Raw genomic sequence first — 20,002 nt, 5'->3', positions numbered from 1 at the left:
TTGTGCTCTGCAACAAGGTAATGAGTGGTGAGGGGTGGTTGCTGGCCCCTATAATCTGCTGCCCTAGCACCTGATGGTGGCAGCAGCATGAGTTGGTAAAGGAAGTTGTGCCACTGCTGCTCACCCACCCATGGGCCAATGCAGGCTATGTTGCTGCATTATTTATTTTATTTTTATGTTCAAAGGGCCAATGTGCTGGCCTTCTAAAAGTAAAAATAAAAGCAATGTAATACCTTTTTATTAGGACCAACTAAAATGTCACAAAAATGAGTAAGCTCTATAGAGTCTGTATAACATCTCATGTACACAGAGCCATTGTGGTGCAGTGTTTAGAGTGCTGGACTAGGACAGGAGAGACCTGAGTTCAAATTCCCATTCAGCCATGAAACTCACTGGGCCAGTCGCATATCTCTCAGCCTAACCTACCTCACAGGGATATTGAGAGGGCATACAAAACCAGGTATACAAATCTGGGCTCCTTGGAGGAAGAGTGGGATATAAATGTAATAATAAATAAACACTCTGTTATAAGAAGACTTACAAACAGCAGCCTTTGGAGTTGTTCCTATCATACTCTGAAATACCTTTTCCTCTCCACGCCATTTTTGTTTTCCGCACATTTTTTTTTAGCGTATTGAAGAGTTCTGTCGAACCTGAAGTCTTGCTCACTGTGCGTCGGTCCAAATAAAGTAAAAGGACGTTCCACCAGGTTGCTTTTGAAAAACAACAATAACAACCCGAATTCATCCGTCCAAAGATATGATTGCAAAGGGTAGAAAGAGTTCACCACTCGGATCACCCTGACGCCTCTGAGGCAGCATCTGGCTGGGGTCCTCCTACCGCAAGGGGCGCCGCGGTCGGGCCCGAGTCTCCTGTGGGAGGAGACGGAGATGAAGAAGGAGGATGACGGGGGCTGGAGAAGGGCTGCGAAAGGAGGAGGAGGAGGAGGAGGAAAGGCTGGATCTTCGGCGCTGAGCTGCTCCGGCAGCTGCTGCTCCGCGCTGGCCATGGGTAAGACGCAAGAGCGCCGTCGCTAGAGGGGAGCAGGGCCCCAGGCAGGGGGAGCAGCGGCGGCAAAGCAAAGGGGCCGAGGGAGCGAGGAGTCTCCCTCAGCTTCTTGCAAGGGCGCTGAACCGCCTCTTCTTGGGGTGGGCTCCGTGCATGTTTGGGGCTGGGGCCCCGCGGTTTGCCGCTTGCTTTAGAACAAGGCGGGGGGGGGTCCCTTGCTGGCTTTCTCTTGGGCTGGACCATGGACACGCCAAGGCCGCCTCCCTGGGGTGCTGCTGCTGGATGCAAACAACAGGTTTACTACTAACCCCAACGAGTGTTCTGCTCTCAGCACTCCACTGAGGGAGAAAAAGCATGATGAGTCACGGAGGCCGCCCCGAGAAAGTGGCTTCCTTCCTCTCCCCCACCCTAGTCCGGGAGATTGAGACCCGGCGGGGCGGGGGGCGGGCTGGTTGTGCATCATTCATCAAATATAGGTTGTTGGCAGGAAAATGGCTTCGGGTTGGCCGGGCGCAATCGCAGGTGACCGGGGCGGCTCTCCAGCAGTAATTTTGGCGGTCCTGAGAGTGCATCACTCGAGAGCAACTCGTGATTTTGAACGGAAATCTGACCACGAAACCCTATTTCAAAACGAAGACAATGAGACAGAGGGTAATCATTGTGTTTGATTTTGCTAAGAGTCCAGTTGGTATAGACTCCTAATGCTAAGCAGTTCCTGGGCCTTGGTAAAGAAATGCTGTTTCATGTCAGAAAGATTTGTTGACTAGAAGTGTAAATATTACCTATAATGATGTATTTATATGATATGATATCCAGACAACAGCTGCCACAGTATTTGATGTGCATCCCAATCGTATGCATGTTACCTTGGTAAGTAAGTCCTTCTGTGTTCAGTGGGGCTTATTTTCAAGTAACTGAATCAGATTGCAGCCCTAACGAGGGTGTGTTGAACCTTGAAATAACTTTTCCTAAATTGGAAAAGGTACTTCAGTGGCGCAGCGGGGAAATGCTTGACTAACAATCAGAAGGTTGCCAGTTCGAATCCCCGCTGATACCATATTGGGCAGCCGCAATGTAGGAAGATGCTGAAAGGCTTCTCATACTGTGAGAGAAGGCAATGGTAAACCCCTTCTGTATTCTACCAAAGACAACCACAGGGCTCTGTAGGTGCCAGGAATCGAAATCGACCTGATGGCTTTACCTTTACTTTAGTTCAAGAAGGATATCATGATAATTTTCTTCTAGAGCTATGCTTTTTGTACTGTGCCATATTATTGCTCTTGCTGGATCCCAGTGTGCAGCGAGCAGTACATCATGGTTCTGCATGACTTGGAAGTTGCAAATATGCTGAATCAGTATTCTTGATCCTCAGAAAACCGTCACTCCAGAAATGTGCTTGCTCACTTATTTCCTGGAATTCATTCACACACACCCTTCTTTTTGCTATTCTCTCTCAACTTTGTTACTCCTTTATTAAGTTGTTCTCATTTGATCACTGTTTGATTATGGTAATTCTTAGCATTTAACATAGTACTTTAAAATGTTCAAAGAGCTTTACATATGTTATCTTAGTCATATACTCAGGGACCATCCTGCCCCGAGGCTTTGGAATGCACGCCCTGTTGAAATAAGAGCCTCCCCATCTCTGACAACGTTTTAAAAGGCAGTTAAGACACATTTTTTCACTCAGGCTTTTGATTAGATTTACAGTTTTTAATAGTTTTAAATTATTTTAATGTGTTAACACTTTTAATTTGTATTGTTTTTTTGTAAACCTCCCAGAGTCACAGGTTTTGGGTGGTATCTAAATGTGTTTGATTGATAAATAAATAAATAAATAAATATTTGCAAGAACTTGAAAGATAGGTGAGTATTGTTTTCCATATTGTAAAACGGAGGCTGAGACATGACTTATCTGAAGCCCAAGCCACATGTAGCCTCTAGTGGTGTGTATGGAACCGGTGCCTGCTGGTTCGAAGGTGGAGGTAGTTTTTAAGGACTGCGGAGTGTGCTCTCCCCCCTACCCTCGCCACCATGTTTTCCTCGCCAGTGTCATCATTGAAATTGGTCCCACAGGGTGGCACATACCTCCTTGCTGTCTGGGTGTACGTCGGACTGGAAATGCTTGGTGCGCATGTGCATGTTTTTCGCATGCGCATCGAGCACTTCTGGGTACTTCTGGTCTGACACACCATGGCGGCAAAGAGGTATGCTGCTGCTCCGCGGGCCCAATTTCAATGACAGCCCGGGGGGGGGGAAGAGCACCCTCCCCAGTAGTTAAAGTTACCCCCCCACTTCAAACCGGCTGAACCGCTGGACCTTCGAACCAGTTCGGAGGTCCATAAAAGGGCCTCCGAAGTGGTTCATGCACATCCCTAGTAGTTTCATGACCTATATAAATAAAGAAAATCTTCTTTTGGTGGAAGCATTCAGAAGTGCAGAAGAAGGCTCTAACCTTTTCCCTTGCTTGCGATTTTCTCCATGCCCTGTTTATTATGATTATCTATCATATATCTATATCTATATCTATATCTATATCTATATCTATATCTATCTATCTATATATTTTTTCTCTAAGGCATACCCGTGGCTAATCCCGTGTGTGGCAGCTCTCTTGAGAGTTTGTGAGCAGAAGCATTGTGGTCATTGGGCAGTGGAGATTCCACATGCAGATAGGGAGGAGGAGCCTGTGAGAGTAGAAGCACCATGGTGACTGGGCAGTGGGGATTCCATATGCAGATAGGGAGCAGGAGCCTGTGATGGTTAAGGTCAGCTGGAATGCAACTGTTATTGGTTGGAAGATGTTGATTGTAGAGGAGAGGAATCTACATATATATAAAAGGATAGTGGGCAGGGGTCTGCAAAGAGAGGGGTCGTGAGGGAGGAAAGAGCCCCTTCAGGCGAAGGAGGCTGCTGTTGTGTGAATTAGATGAGGAAACAAGATCTGTTAACTCAGAGAGAGAGAGAGAGAGAGAGAGAATGGAAGAAGGGGAAGAAAGACGAGGGGGGAGAGTGGAAGAGAGAGAAAAAGAAATGAGGGGAAGAGAAAAGGAAGGGTGAGGGAAGGGCCTGAGCCTATCGGCAGCCTGAGGGGAACGAGCAGCCATGGTGACACCTATTCGCAGCAAGGAAGGGCTCAGTCAACCACTGCTGATGTTTGGGGCTACCAAGGCTATTGGCAGAGGGAGGTAGGCAGGCAAGGGACGAGTCCGGGCCTGTCAGCAGCCTTAGGAAAATGAGTGGCCATGGCAGTGGTAGCAGTGAGGAAGCAGCAGCAGCTGCTGCTGCTCCTCCTGTGGGGAGGAGCAGGAGTGGGGCTTGGGTGAGGGTGGGGAGGTCTTTGGGGTTAGGGGGCTGCAGATTGGCCAATAGGTGTCAGCAATTCTGCAGCCACGACCAATAGGGGTGAGGGGGATGGAGTAAAGGGATGTAGGAGTGACCAAGAGGGGTGAAGGGAATGGAAGCAACGGGATGGAGGAGGAGGATCAGGGAGTGTGGCTCAGGTGAGGGTGGAGAGATCTCTGAGGTGAGGGGGCTGTGGCAGGGGGTTGTTCTGTAAAACACTTGTTCTGTAGAGAACAAGGAACACTTGCTCCTATATGGACACTTGCTCCTGTGAGTAAGTAAGGCTGTATTGGATGCTATTCATATGGGAAATCTAGTCAACACTATCCCGTTTATGAGAATTCTAATAAAAATACTCTCACTGCAGTTTTATTGTATGCCATATTGGTTTATACAAATGATTCATAGAATAGTTCTATCTTTTGTAAACTTGTAACAGTGAAAAGCTAACACATTTTTGGCACAGGGCTCTGTGGTCTCCAGGAGTCGACACCGACTCGACAGCACACTTTACCTTTATATGCCCAGGCAACAGCAAGAAGTGCAGGCTTTCTGTACTTACATGACTATTTCTTCTAAAGTTTCTGAGTACCGAAATCTGGCAGATAAATCAGCATGACTTAAAAAATTGTGTACTGGTTTTATGTGTATAATATGGTTGACTTGTATGAATAAAATTTGTTCCACGGTTCTATGTATAAAAAGTTATTGCAGGACATTGAAAACAGACAAGCACTAAATGTACTCATGTAGCCTGATAATATGCACATTTACTTGGACACAAATCCCACATAGTTTCCTGGACCTTACTAAAATGGGCAAAAATTGCACACTTCGTAGGTTTGAAGGGGGGGGGGAACCCAGTATCATTAATATCATTAGCAGCATTTATTAATCATACTCTTAGAAAAAGACCAGTCCCTTCCTGCAGTTACTTCCATTATTGTTATTAATAGGAGCAAGAAGTTATTTTCTCTTTGGGATCTTCAACAGTTGGCTGATCTTATTAAAATTCCAGCTTCAGACTCTGGTCTGTCCACGATTGCCCAATTTGGATGTCACAACAGACTATAGCCACATTCACACATAACATGAAATTAGAGGTTGACAAACCTACAGTTTCTATTTCAAACTAAATTGCATCACAAACATTTTTCTGTTACGGAGATCTGATCGGGAGAGGCTAGTGGTCCGGTTTGGTCCCAGCTTCTCCCAGAGGGTTACTTCATGGTAGAGCAGGTGAGAGGACATGGGTTGGGGGAGGTGGGGTAGCTATGGTCTATAAGAATACCATCCTTACCAGGATCCCTGTCAGGGATTTGGCCTTTATTTATTTATTTATTACATTTATATCCCGCTCTTCCTCCAAGGAGCCCAGAACGGTGTACTACATACTTAAGTTTCTCCTCACAACAACCCTGTGAAGTAGGTTAGGCTGAGAGAGAAATGACTGGCCCAGAGTCACCTAGCAAGTATCATGACTGAATGGGGATTTGAACTCTGGTCTCCCCGGTCCTAGTCCAGCACTCTAACCACTATACCACGAATGTGTGTACCTAAGTCTAGGGACCAGGGATAAATTGGGACTTTTGCTGGTGTACCGATCACCCCAATACCCAGTGGAGTCCCTAATTGAGCTGATGGACCTGGTTGCTGAGTTGGCATTGGAGTGGCCCATGTTGATGTTGGTAGGGGACTTCAATGTTCATTTTGGGACCAGGTTGTCGGGAGTGGTTCAAGAGTTAATAGCGTCCATGACGACTGTGGGCCTATCCCAATTGGTCTCTGGACCAACACATGATGCTAGTCACACATTCAATTTGGTCTTTAGCTCTGATCAGGATGGTGTTCTGTGGGAGGGAACTCCTGTCATCTCCCCATTGTCATGGACTGATCACCATCTGGTTAAGTTAGAACTTACAGCCTTGGCCCACCTCTGCAGGGGTGAAGGACCTATTAGGTTAGTCCACCCAAGGAGGTTATTGGAACCAGTAGGATTCCAAGAAATATTGGGAGGGTTTAGGGTAGGTTCTGCTAGTGATTCTGTTGATTCTCTGGTGCAAACATGGAATAATGAACTCACTAGAGCAGTAAGTTCATTATTCCATGTTTGCTCCTAAGTGTGCTCTCCAACTTGCTTTAAAGAGAGCCCCGTAGTATTCGGATGAACTGCGGGAGCAGAAGCGGCGAGGTAGACGACTAGAGCTCAAGTGGAGGAACACTCGGCATAAGTCTGATTGGGTACAACACAGAGCACTTTGAAGAAATATGCTCTGGCAGTGCGGGCCGCAAAGAAGTAGTTCTTTTCTGTTGTCATTGCTTCTGCAAACTCACGTCCAACTGAGTTGTCTAGGGTTGTGAGGGGGCTAGTATGTACCCTCTCCTCACTGAATTTAAACTTGGAACCATCGGTTACTCACTGTGACATTTTAAACGACTTCTTTGTAGATAAAATTTCTTTCATTCGGGCCGAGCTGGATCCCATGGTTACTGCAGTGTCTGTTGTGGAGGTGTCCAGCACTCCTCTTATGGGATTAGATTGGATCATTTTCAGTTTGTGACTCCTGAGGAAGTGGACACACTGCTTCGGACTGTGCATCCTACAACTTGTTCTCTTGATCCTGGCCCAACTTGGCTTATCTCAGCTGATAATTATATTATCAGAGAGGTTCTGGTAAATATCATAAATGCTTCTCTCAGGGAGCGCAGGATGCCTCCTTGTCTTAAGGAGGCTATTATTAGAGGCTTAATAAGTCTCCTTCTTAAGGAGGCTTCACTTTTTAAGAAACCTGCATTGGATCCCTCAGAGTTAGCTAATTACAGACCTGTTTCTAACCATCCATGGTTGGGCAAGGTGATTGAGCGGGTGGTGGCCTCTCAGCTCCAGGCAATTTTGGATAATGCAGATTATCTAGACCCATTTCAAGCTGGCTTTCGTGTGGGCTATGGGGTTGAGATTGCCTTGGTTGGCCTGATGGATGATCTCCAACTGGCTATCGACAGAGGGGGTGTGACTCTGCTGATCCTTTTGGATCTCTCTGTGGCTTTCGATACCATCAACCATGGTATTCTTCTGGACCACCTGAGGGATGTGGAATTGGGTGGCACTGTTTTACAGTGCTTCCGCTCCTACTTCTCTGGTAGATTCCAGATGGTGTCGCTTGGAGACTGTTGCTCTGCAAAACAAGAACTGGAGTTCCACAAGGCTCCATACTGTCTCCAATGCTCTTTAACATATGAAACTGCTGGAGATTTGGTGCTGGTTTTATCAATATGCTGATGACACCCAGATTTACTTCTCCATGTCGACCTCATCAGGAAATGGCATATCTTCCCTAAATGCCTGCTTGGAGGCAGTAATGGGCTGGATGAGGGATGTTGAATCCAAATAAGATGGAAGTACTGACTGTGGGATGTGTGTGTGGGATCCGAGAGATGGTTTAGAGCTACCTGTTCTGGATGGGGTTACACTCCCCCTGAAAGATCAGGTACGTAGCTTGGGAGTGCTCCTGGACCCCAATCTCTCCCTGGTTTCTCAGGTTGAGGCGGTGGCCAGGAGCGCTTTTTATCAGCTTTGGCTGATACATCAGCTACGTCCATTTCTAGAAGTGAATGACCTTAAAACAGTGGAGGGTCTGCCCTGCCATGACCTAGGATACTCTTGGGAGGGCTGTCCCTGGCAAAGTAGTCCATGCAGACCAACTCACACTCCTGCTCTCCTGACAGCTTGCTGCCAGTGGACTACACCTCTCATAACAGCGCCAGTCTACTGGGGAGGACCATTGGGTTGAACACCCTAGGTCTTCCATTGGACTGCACGCTCATGAGTTGAGCTAACAAAAAAAGGCCCCTTGCTTTTTACATGAAGGGGAGTGGGGAGTATGCACACCTGAGGCTACGAAATATTGTGGGAAACCAAGATTCAGTCCTGGCTCAACATATTTGAATCAAGCCATAGGGTGACTTCACATGTAACACAGCAACTAAGGTTGCCGCAAGTTGCTGGAGCCCTGGGAACAAACCCGACTTCCAGTGTTGGGAAGGATATTGACATTGGGCGTGATGTTTGAACCCACCTCGATTTGAAGTAGGTTACAGATGCTGAGTTCAGAACAGCAAGTAGGGTAGTATATGCTGACACTAGTGGGTTTGTGTATCATACCCAGTGTCAGCATATTCTTTCCAACACTGGAATCTGGGCACGTGTGTGTTCACAGCAGCATTAGCTGCCGTGTTTCATGTAAAGCCGCTCACAGTCTTATGGCTTTCTGGAATGTCCTGTCTAAAACAGTTATAATTTTGGTCTCAAGGAGAGACAGATAAATTGTTCAGATGGTATATTTTATTCTAATCTTGGTAGGTTAGTCAGATTTCGGGTGGTCTAAAGCTTGCCACAATGATCTATTCCAGGACTTCAGATTCCTAACATATTAATTAATGGTATGGACTATGAACAGTGAAATGGTTGAATCCTGTTGATATCACAAGGTAGTTAAGATTTAAATGTGAAATGCTATACAATGATCTTTCAGAAGTAGAAGACTGAGCAATGAAATAGTCCATAGAATTAGATGCTAACAATGGAACTTAAAATAGATCTGGGGGAAAAGATTGCAACACAAATCTGTTGGCTTGCAGAATCATTCTGGTTAGTTCATCGGAGCCATTGATTCAGCACATAACTATGCTAAAAATGAAAGCAAAATGTTAGACTAGCTTAATAAAGTATTTGATATTGATGATATTTCACAGATCTATTATGTAGTACCTTGAGAATGCTGTGGGTGGTACTGATGGCCACTTACAAAGAGGATGAAACAAAACTACTAAATGCCTAGTGGAGATCCACCAGGGGAATGCCAAGTCATGCTAGATGTTCCAAGGCACTAATATACAACAGGATATTTGTCAGCACTGCATTATAATGAGTATTATTCCTGCAGAGTAGCAGTGCCATAGAGGGACACTCTGTTTCATAGTATGAGGCTTTCATTTGTTTTGCTTTTTTCTTCCATTTTTAATATCCAGATTTGGAAAATAATGTTATGCTTTGATCAATAAAATGTTAATTAAATTGATGTGGGTTTTTTATTTTAAAAAATTAAAATTATTATTTTTTAAGCTGCAAAAGACCCTATCGCTGTTGAAAGAGCAAATTTACTGAATATGGCAAAATTAAGTATCAAAGGACTCATTGAATCTGCTCTGAGCTTTGGCCGAACTCTTGATTCTGACTATCCACCTCTGCAACAGTTCTTTGTTGTCATGGAGCACTGTCTGAAACATGGTCTTAAAGGTACAATTTGCATGTTTTTACTTTTTATTTTCACCATAGAATATTTACATTTTATTTTGGTCTGTAATACAAGAAAGCAATATTAGATTAGCTATTTTGTATTGTGCTGCTGCTCCTGTTGTTGTTGTTGTTGTTATTATTATTATTATTATTATTATTATTATTAATAGTATATTTATATACCTCTCTTCAATTAAAAAAAAGGTTCACAAAGCAGTTTGCATGACAAAAAGGAGAAAATGAGAAATGGTAGGCAAACTTTCCAGGGATATTGGTCAACAAGCACATTATAGACTTTCATGCCATTCTAGCCAGCCACGAGATTTGTTTGCTTTTCACTGATCCAGTAGGCACACTGTAGACTTCTCTTATTCCAAGGGGAAATCCAGATTGACTCTTTATTATTCCGAGGGCAATGTTCAAGGGCAGTAGTGAACAAATCCTCTACTACTCACAGGAATCTTCCTTTCTTCCTGTTCTCCTCTCCAGGTGAAGAGAGCTGGTCTTGTGGTAGCAAGCATGACTTGTCCCCTTTGCTAAGTAGGGTCTGCCCTGGTTATGATATGAATGGTAGACTTGATGTGTGAGCACTGTAGGATATTCCCCTTAGGGGATGGAGCTGCTCTGGGAAGAGCAGAAGGTTCCAAGTTCCCTCCCTGGCTTTTCAAAGGTAGGGCTGAGAGAGATTCCTGCTTGCAACCTTGGAGAAGCTGCTGCCAATCTGTGTAGACAATACTGAGCTAGATGGACCTATGGTCTGACTCAGTATATGGCAGCTTCCTATGTTCCTATGTTTCTTTGAGTTACTTTAATTGTAGCGTTAACTCATATGTCCTTGCTACATCTCTTTTCTGTTGACCTACTTGGAATAAGAGTGCTTTTGTTTTGACCAGTTGGTTCATCTTTTGTTTTGCATTATTTTCTCATCTACACTGTGTGCATCAAAACATTAGTTTTGTGATTTTCTGCAACTCTCCTAGGGAACCTATGGTATAGCAGGTAGACTGTATTCATGCTGTATGTGTAAAATACTAATCATGATATTTACAGATATCCTTTGCTTGTAGTTCATATAACTAAAGTATCTGTAAATAGGTTTTAACCCATCCAGTTATATGGATAGCGACTGTATTAAATGCTCAGAGAAAATAAAGCAGAATTTTGAAATATCAAAATACTGTGTTTTCTTTTTTCCAGTAAAAAAATCTTTTCTAAGTTACCATAAAACAATCTGGGGCCCACTAGAACTTGTGGAGAAGTTATACCCAGAAGCTGAGGAGATCGCTGCTAGTGTTAGAGATCTACCTGGTCTCAAGTAAGTTGTGTTATCAATAAAGATCTTGTAATATTAAAATGCCTTTAGATCATGTGATCTTCAGAAACAGAAATGTAATAAGTAAAAATTATGTTACTCTTAATGAACTACCAGGATACTCTGCAAGCTAAATCGTATTTCTGCTGTGGAGCCCTGAAAATTACTGTGAGAAAAGAAGAAGTGGACACTCAGTTGTCTTTTGCAGGAACCATGACTGGGAGGCCTCACCAGATACTCATTACTGGTCGATGAGGCACAGTAGTGGACTTTAGCACTCTTCTTGATTACTGCTTGGGATGTATGCTATTTGCATGGTAGTCTCTTAAGTCATATTTATCTGTCTTTGAGAACCTCAAACATTCAAATAATTCAACATTATTTTTTTAATCATATGACTCTTATTTTGATCAATTGTTATAAAACACACAGCTGATTCTTTTTTGCTCTTCGTTAACATTTTATTGAATTTTATTGATTGTTATCGGAAAGGCTATAGCACAAAAGGCTAATAGTACAATAGCATGAAAATATTAGATTGGATGTCTTCTGATTTATGAAGCCCTTCTTCCATGATTCTTGTACCCAGTCGATATCCCCCAATGAATTATAATAAGTATTGGTGAGATAAAGAAGAGTTATAACATTATTAGACAATATTAAATTACAGGTGGTGGGGAAGGAGGGAATACGCATGGGTGAAATTACAGTAGAAGATTAATGTTCAGTTAAGGAAGAATTATAGAAATTGTTTTATAGTGTATTTGGTAGTCTTATATTTTGTCTTGAACTCTTTTTAGCTGCTTTGGGTGTTTGTAGCAGAAAAGCAGGTTAAAATACTTTACAATAAATAATTTAAAAAGCAGCCAAATTGTATATAATTTATCTGATTTATTTCTCTTGTAATGGATGATTCATTTTCAATAGATAAATCTGAGAGCTTTTTGGCCCAGTTTTCAGTTATACATGTTGAATATAGTTTAAGGAACTGTAAAATAATACAGTTTGTACAAGCAACAATTGGGTAATCCAAAGCAAGACAGGATTTGGGCATTTTCAAATCACAGGGATGTATCCCAGATTGTGAATAGATTTGAGCTCCGGCTTTAACTATAAGTCTAAATTAATTAGTGACATCTTTTCAAAAGGTTTCAGTAACAGGGCATTTTCCTATCATATGGAACCAGAGTCATGTGTGAACTATCACATCTCCAACAATCACAGTTTTTAAAAAATGCAAATATCAAAACATGATTTGGGAGATCAGTGAAAGCAAAATACATTTTATTGTTGAGTAAAACAAAGTTGGTCAATAGATGACAAGAGTGGTGATTAAAGGGTAGCCTTCCATTGTAGTTGTATAGTATTATATCCTAGATACATTTATCCTGTGTAGTATTGTATCCTGGTAATTTAGTTCTTAAATAATTTATATAAGACTTGAAACCACCAACATTAGCTTACATAATACAGTAGCTGACCTAAAGAGAGAGGGCAAAACTTTAAAGAGATGCAGTATTTTCAAAATTTCAAAGGTATTGGGGCCAAACTCCTGGAATATTAACAAGTTTATTACCCTCTTGGGCAGATTTGCTTGAAGACTGTTGTTCTTCAAAATGTGAACTTTTATATAGCATCCCCCAGGGCTCCATACTGTCTTCAATGCTTTTTAACATCTATGAAACCGCTGGGAGAGATCATCAGGAGATTTGGTACAGGGTATTATCAGTATGCTGATGACACTCAAATCTGTTTTTCCCTGTCAACAATCAGGAGAAGGCATAGCCTCCCTAAATGCCTGCCTGGAGGTAGTGATGGGCTGGATAAGAGATAACAAACTGATACTGAATCCAGATAAGATGGAGGTATTCATTGTGTGGGGTCAGAACTTGGAAGACTATTTTGATCTGCCAGTTCTGGATGAATGGGGTCATACTTCCCCAGAAGGAACAGGTACGCAGTCGGGGAGTGCTTCTGGATCCAAACCTCTCCCTGGTGCCTAAGGTTGAGGCGGTGGCCAGAGGTGCTTTCTATCAGCTTTGGCTGATACACCAGCTGTGTCCGTTTCTTGAGATAAACAACCTCAAAACAGTAATACATATGTTGGTAACCTCCAGACTTGACTATTGCAGCACACTCTATGTGGTGCTGCCTTTGTACATAGTCTGGAAACTGCAGGTGGTTCAGAATGCGGCAGCCAGTTTAGTCTCTGGGTCATCTCGAGAAGACCATATTACTCCTGAATTGAAAGAACTACACTGGCTACCAATAAGTTTCCGGGCAAAATACAAGGTGCTGGTTATAACCTATAATGCCCTAAACAGATTAGACCCTGGATATTTAAGAGAATGTCATCTTCACCATGAGCCCCATCACACATTGAGATAACCCCGAGAGGTGTGCTTGTGTACACACACTTACACAGCTGGGGGTAGAAATCTACTCCAAAATCCAGATGAGGGATAAGTATGAATTCAGTAATGTAAAAAAGTTATTGGATAATGGTATTTCTACTGTTTTTCCAAGCTCTTATATATTTATGCTGTTTACATTGGTAGTATGGTATCCAGCAGCAATGTATTCTAAGCTCAATCTTTTTTCATTTTGGTGATTTTTTAAAAATTGTATTAGACTTTAAAACAGTTATTTCTGGTTCTTGTGTACATGTGTAGTGCAGTGCTTGGGCTGAGAATTCTTCCAAGTCTGAATGTAAAGAGTTAAACTCTTACTTGGGTAAGGCTCCATACTTGTAAATATTTGCCCAAGCCAATACAGTGTGATACATTTTCTTCCCTTTCTGTTTTAAGGGTTTTTATCAATAGTCAAATGCTTTCATAGGTGGACTTTTTGATAAGGACTTCAAATGAACTGAAAGCCGGAATTTTATTTTCAATCACTGAAGGATATTGTTCAGGTGTAAACTTAAAATGACTTTATAAATGTTTACTTATCAATAAGCTGTTGACTCTCATTAAGACAACATGCTTGGCTAATATGCGACTACGTTTGAGCTGTTTCCTTCCTTTATCAGGACTCCATTGGGACGGGCTCGGGCCTGGTTGCGATTGGCACTTATGCAAAAAAAGATGGCCGACTATCTACGATGTCTCATCTTTCGGAAGGATCTCCTCAGGTGAGCACTTGTCTAGATGTGTTTGAAGAAAATTAAGATTAGTGCTATCACTACCACAATTGTATAAAGGTAAAGTGTGCCGCTGAGTCAGTGTCAACTCCTGGCGACCACAGAGCCCTGTGGTTATCTTTGATGGAATACAGGAGGGGTTTACCATTGCCATCTCCCGTGCAGTATGAGATGATGCCTTTCAACATCTTCCTATATTGCTGCTGCCCAATATAGGTGTTTCCCATAGTCTGGGAAAAATACCAGCGGGGATTCGAACTGGCAACTTCTGGCTTGCTAGTCAAGTCATTTGCCCGCTGTGTCATTAGGTGGCACCACAATTGTATACTTGCATTATATTTCATTATAACTACTGCTTAATAATGTGGTAGAAAAGATATAACTTAAACTCGCAGGACTATTTTTTTTCTTGACTTGATTAAACAAAATATGTCTTGCATTTGATTTGCTTTTGCAACCAAATATCTGAACAGTTCAGTTACTTTTGTACCTTGCTGAGTTATTGAAAATGCACCCAGTTTGTGGCAGAGATACATTTACAACTAAATCACTTACAAAACTCAAAAGCAAATTGAATCTTTTGTACTTCAGTAAATAATCCAAAGCCTGATGAAACAAGTAGCTGACCTGTGACATTTCCTTGTCACCTTTTGATAGGGCAAGAGATTCTAGAATGCACCAGATTCTGATTTTAGAATAAGTTATGAAAAATTCACTTGAGCAGTATAATTTTCTGTTTGCAGAATTTGGAACTTCTTGTTTCAGTTTTTTGTTATGGAGAATGGATTTGGTTGTACAGGAGAACCTCTATTTGCAGTTCCACATATCCACAAGTTGTCTCATTGACACCCGTTTTCAGTATATGCAGATACGAAAGGGTTAAAACCCATGTATCCACGGTTCCTAGAAGGCTGGAAGTGAACGCGGAGGTCACTTCTGCCCATCATTTTGTCTCTGGGGAGCCATTTTGTGTGTCCTTTCCTTACACAAATGGACATCTTTTACTTTCCCCCATGATTTTTCATGGCTTGGTGGGACATTGCTGGGCACATGGGATTCCTGGCCACATACAGACCCCCCATGAAGCACGCCCCAGTAAATTTTTTCATGTTTATTTTCCTGGTTTTTTGGCTTTTCCCATCCGCTTTGGAACCTACCTCACCTTTTCTCATAACAATAATGATTCATTACTCACAGTTCCGTTACTTGCGGCAGTAGGTGAGGATGGAACCCCCACGAGTAATGAAGTTCTCCTGTACTGAACATTGGGATGGAAGAGGTACTGAGATTAGGAGCCATGGTGTGTGGGGAAGACTGACATTTGTACAAGATAAAATACCACCCCACCACTTGAGTAACCACTTTGTCCTCCCCACCTTCCTACATTTTAATCAGGCAAAAAGTCTTCAAACTTATCTCCCTAATCATGAAACTTAGAAACTTTACTGCAGTCCAGGTACCCAAGTTAAGCACTCTTAGAACTGAAGCATTCAACTCTTCTATGAAAATAGATGGGGTGTGAAAGTCTTAACTTGGGCTGGTTTTTAAGAACATCAAATCAAAGCTCGGTGAGCCAAATCCAGACTAAGTTAGTCATAGCTAAGTCCCACTGGAAAAAAGTAACTTCTGTATAGGGATTTTCACGAACAAGTTCGGTGTTCCCTTTCTAGAGTGCTGAACCTGTTCAAATGCCAGCGTTCGAGCTTGATGGGCGGGGGAGGGGATTTCCTTACCTATTCACCCCCTCCACGCCGGTGCTCGGTTTTGAGAGATGCGTGGTGCTCCTTCCTGCAACCCCGATTGGTGCCAGCACACACGTGGCTGGTGTGCACTCACACCAGCCATTTGCATAGTCAGCATACTACACAAATGGCTGGTGCGCATGTGTGCTGGCCATGTGTGCTGGCCATGCTGATGCTGACTGGGGCTGGAGGAAAGCACATGGCAGCCCCACGCATCTCTTTCGAAATTGAGGGGGAAAGTGGCGGGGAGGGGGCAAATAAGTAAGGAGTGCCTTACCTGCTCGCTTAAAGGTACCCCTCCTGTGTGCCACCCCAGGGAATGCATGAACTGTTCATGCACACCCTTACTTCCATAACACTTGTCTCATTGTTTTCAATGTTGCTTAGTCATCACTCACTAGTCCGGATGTTAATTTTTTTTATTTCATGAGAATAACTTAAATTTCTTTAGTTACCACATTTTGTAGTTTACTATTATAGACCAAACTTGAGTAACAGTAATTAATTCAGTCTTCATGAGACTTGTGAATAAGGATGAATTCAAGACTGAATGACTGGCACTAGATGTCAGTTTGTTTAAAAATGTGTTAAAATGTTTTATGAAATAAATTCATTTTTTAAAACTGCATATTTACAGTGAATTTTATGAATATCATGCATTGATGATGGAAGAAGAAGCAGCAGTTATTGTTGGGTTGCTCGTTGGGTTAAATGTAATAGATGCAAACCTCTGTGTAAAAGGAGAAGACTTGGATTCGCAAGTAAGTGAATATGCAGTTATGACCTGATAGGTTGTCTTAAAATCTAAGCATTTCTGTTTTATACCCGTGGCTAATCTTGTATGTGGCAGCTCTCGCAAGAGTTTGTGAGCAGCTGCTGGGAGTAGAAGAAGAATGCTGGAAAGCATTGGCCAGCCAGCCAAGAGAAAGCGGTGGCAGAACTGGCTGACGGGATGGGGGGAGAATGAGCTGGCTGAAGGGATGTGTGTGTATGTGTAGCAGGGAGAGCTCACTGGCTGATGGGATGTGGGGGGAGAACAAATGCACTGGCTGAAGGGATGGAGATGGGGCAGGGCGCCGGATCAGTTGCGGTGGGGGGCGGGGGAGACAGGAGAACCAGGGGCACAGATGCCCTGTGCCGGTTCAGCTAGTTTTGAATAAAGTAATAGAGGATAAGACTAAGCTGGCAGATTGGAGTGCAGAGAGGATTAAAGGCACTTACGGGCTTCCTTAAATGACAAGAATAACTTCTTTGTTTGAATCAATCTAATTAAATATTATTTCTTAAATGAAACACATTTATTTTCTTTTAAGTGTCATGAAAACATACATATAAAGTGTTGATTCATAAAATGTTGCTTTTACAGAAATATTACTGATAGAGTAAAGATGAGTAAATCCTTCATTCAGGAAATGTTTGACTTGGTCACAAGGCCCTACCAAGTTCCCCACAACTGAAGATTCCCACCCCACCCCTTGTATTCTGGAAGTCCCCCAACAATGAAAATAGTGCAAAGTTCAGTCTTAACAGAAAATAAATGGGGTGTGGGATCAGGGAGCTGTACTGCACTACTGTGCATCTTAAATTTTAAAAAAGTATAGATCTCGAGTGCTGGAGAGAGGGAGTGCATCTTGGGTAGTGTTTCCTGTCCTAAAGAGCTTATTTCTATGTTGCTTGCTAAGTATGGGAGAGAAAACTGAAGCACCAAGATATTATATTACATTTCCCATCTAGTCTTGGAAACTCATTTCTGCTATCAAAAACAAACAAAATTGGCAAGGCGTGAATACTAGGGAAATAGTGAGCTATATCCTATAGGGTGTACTGAGCACAGCAACTTGCTCCCTCCTTCACACAGCAGCTCCTGCAAATCAACTCCTGAAAGGATTTGTTTGTTTTGATTTCTATCCCGCATTTCATAAAATTATTCCTTCTATTCATGCAAACCAAGTTAGGATACAACCTGCTATATCCACACAAGTTCCAATAACAGTTTTGAATGAAGATTTGTGCAATGTGAGCTAGTAGTCAAACAACTGCATTCTTGTTATGGACAGAAACAGATGTTGTGGGTGAAAATTATTATGTTTTCATAGGAAATCAAAGTCTGTAGTGACCAAATGAATGGGAATGTCTCCTAAATCTCGTATAGCATTTTTAGTAGTGTTACCCCATTAAGCATCTCACCATTAGGTAGTGTTCATTAGGTAGTGTTGCAGTATTTTCCATCCTATGTAAAGTAGCTTGTTGGAAAACGCTGTTTAAAGATTCACATTTTAACGCTGTTTAAAGATTCACATTTCCCTGCAGCCAAAACACTTTCCCATTGGCTGAGGCTATTATGACATCAATGCTGTTCAACCTTCCTGTAGCCTTCTGATATGTGTGGGAGGACTGACTGAATTGTGTGGATTTGTTTTGTGCTGATTACTGAAAAAGGATTTGTAAAAGGAAATTCAGGAAATCTGCCATTTGTAGATTCCTGCATGATTGCAAATCTCTTAGCTGGCAATGAAGATTATGTTGGAGTGGAGATGAGGGGAGTGAAGAAGACAAGGTCTTCTGTTTCTGTCAGGGCTGGTGAAATCTGCCCCCAGGGAATGAGAAATCTCTTCAAAATAAAGGGCAACCATTATTACACATCAATGATTTAACTCATGTCTCTGAGATAAATAGGGAAACAGGCTCAATCACATAGGCTTGGCTCCCTAGCTGTGGCATGGGCCTCTTCCTTCGTTCCTTCTGACAGTGGCCTCTTCTTTCATTTTACCTCAGATCTGCTAGGCTTCAGTGCTCTTATTTGACTGGTACCACTTTCCAACCTTGTACCTCATAAGCAAGGGGCTGCTCAATTCCTTGTAAGGACCAGAGGGGCCAGGACATGCCATATAAGAGGATGATGTTTGGGAGAGGGGAGATGTCTTGAGTTATAAAGTAGCTCTAATACCAACCTTGTGGTCTTCACTCGCCTCATCTTCACTCTTATGAAACTGCAAAAAAAACACCCCGCCAGTCCTTCTCCACACAGTTGCTCCCTCTTTTTTTAAAAAAGGGGCAGAAAAAATAAGCAAATTGTTCTAGTAAGAACTAATCTGCCTACTTTCTTTTCACTATGCCTACAACTGGACTTAATTTGGTTCAAATCAGTTAGGTGATCCACAAGTTAGACCTCTTGCACCTCAAACATTCCCATATCCACCATCTTTGATTGTGGTGGATGACATAATCACAAACTACACTATTGAGGTGTTCCTGTGTATCCCTACAGTTGTAGTAAATTTGGTTCAAATTGGTTAGGCAGTTCACAAGTTAGCTCACTTGCACTTTAAATGTTTACACATCTGCCATCTTGAATCAGGGTGGATGACATTATCACAAACTACACCATTGAGGTATCCCTGTGTGTCACTACAACTATGCCCAATTTGGTTCTTATTGGTCCAGGCGTTGTGAAGTTGATAAAGGGTACACACTCAGAATGCCAGGTGATCTCATAAGCCTACTGAAAAGTAGGCTAAAAATTCAATAATAATAAAAATAATGAAAATATTGGAAGATAATAAACATTTTATAATTCATTTGTATTAACATTGAAATGGTCCTGGCACACAATCACAGATTTCTCATTGGACACCTTTTCTCTTCTCAGTGCATCTACCCAAGCTTTCCATGGCTTCATTTCTGTAGGTACATGCAAAATTCTCCCTCCACCCCTTTGGTGTGCTTTTTATTGTGCTCTTGCACGTGGTGCTATATACCATTTCTGGATTTTTCAAAATCACAGATGTTTTGTTCAGATTACTACAGGAAACTTCACTCTCTATACTCGGAATGACCAGGTCTCCAAGAAAGAAAGCAGTGATGATGTCACAGCAAAGCTAACATGGCTGCTGCCTGTTTTGGGGTGTGTGTGACCAAATTGGAATCTCAAGCTTTAATTTTAGCTGCATTTGAGCAGATTTCAGCAAAAAGCAAAACAGATGACATGTAATAACCTTTTGGTGAGAACTGAATATATATATTTAGGAGACATCCCCATTCACGAATGAGAAGAGGAACATATGTGGATTCACAAAACCCCATTATGCACTGGGGACATTTCAAGAGTCTCATGGAGCAACATAGGAGGATTACCGTTTGGGAAAATCTGTATATGT

General features: G+C 42.3%; 1 protein-coding gene across 9 annotated transcripts in view; it reads left to right on the top strand.

The window, feature by feature from the left end:
- The first annotated feature begins 738 nt into the window (after nucleotides 1-738).
- Nucleotides 739-20,002, top strand: part of RUFY2 (RUN and FYVE domain containing 2) — a 79,282-nt gene continuing 60,018 nt past the window's right edge. For 7 of the 9 annotated variants that reach the window (XR_008319600.1, XM_053310304.1, XM_053310303.1 and 4 more), the window contains exons 1-6: nucleotides 899-1,011; nucleotides 1,496-1,659; nucleotides 9,476-9,649; nucleotides 10,847-10,964; nucleotides 13,993-14,094; nucleotides 16,483-16,606. Coding sequence is in view for 8 of the 9 variants with exons in the window: in XM_053310304.1 (XP_053166279.1) it covers nucleotides 1,500-1,659; nucleotides 9,476-9,649; nucleotides 10,847-10,964; nucleotides 13,993-14,094; nucleotides 16,483-16,606 (678 nt within the window). In the remaining variant the exon portion in view is untranslated. Of the gene's footprint in view, nucleotides 1,012-1,495; nucleotides 1,660-9,475; nucleotides 9,650-10,846; nucleotides 10,965-13,992; nucleotides 14,095-16,482; nucleotides 16,607-20,002 lie in introns of all 9 variants that reach the window. The other 2 variants (XM_053310306.1, XM_053310309.1) reach the window with 2 other exon arrangements.

Source organism: Hemicordylus capensis, chromosome 3, assembly GCF_027244095.1.
Source record: "Hemicordylus capensis ecotype Gifberg chromosome 3, rHemCap1.1.pri, whole genome shotgun sequence".
In the NCBI taxonomy this organism is placed as follows: Eukaryota; Metazoa; Chordata; class Lepidosauria; order Squamata; family Cordylidae; genus Hemicordylus; species Hemicordylus capensis.
This window is presented reverse-complemented; position numbering and strand designations above follow the sequence as displayed.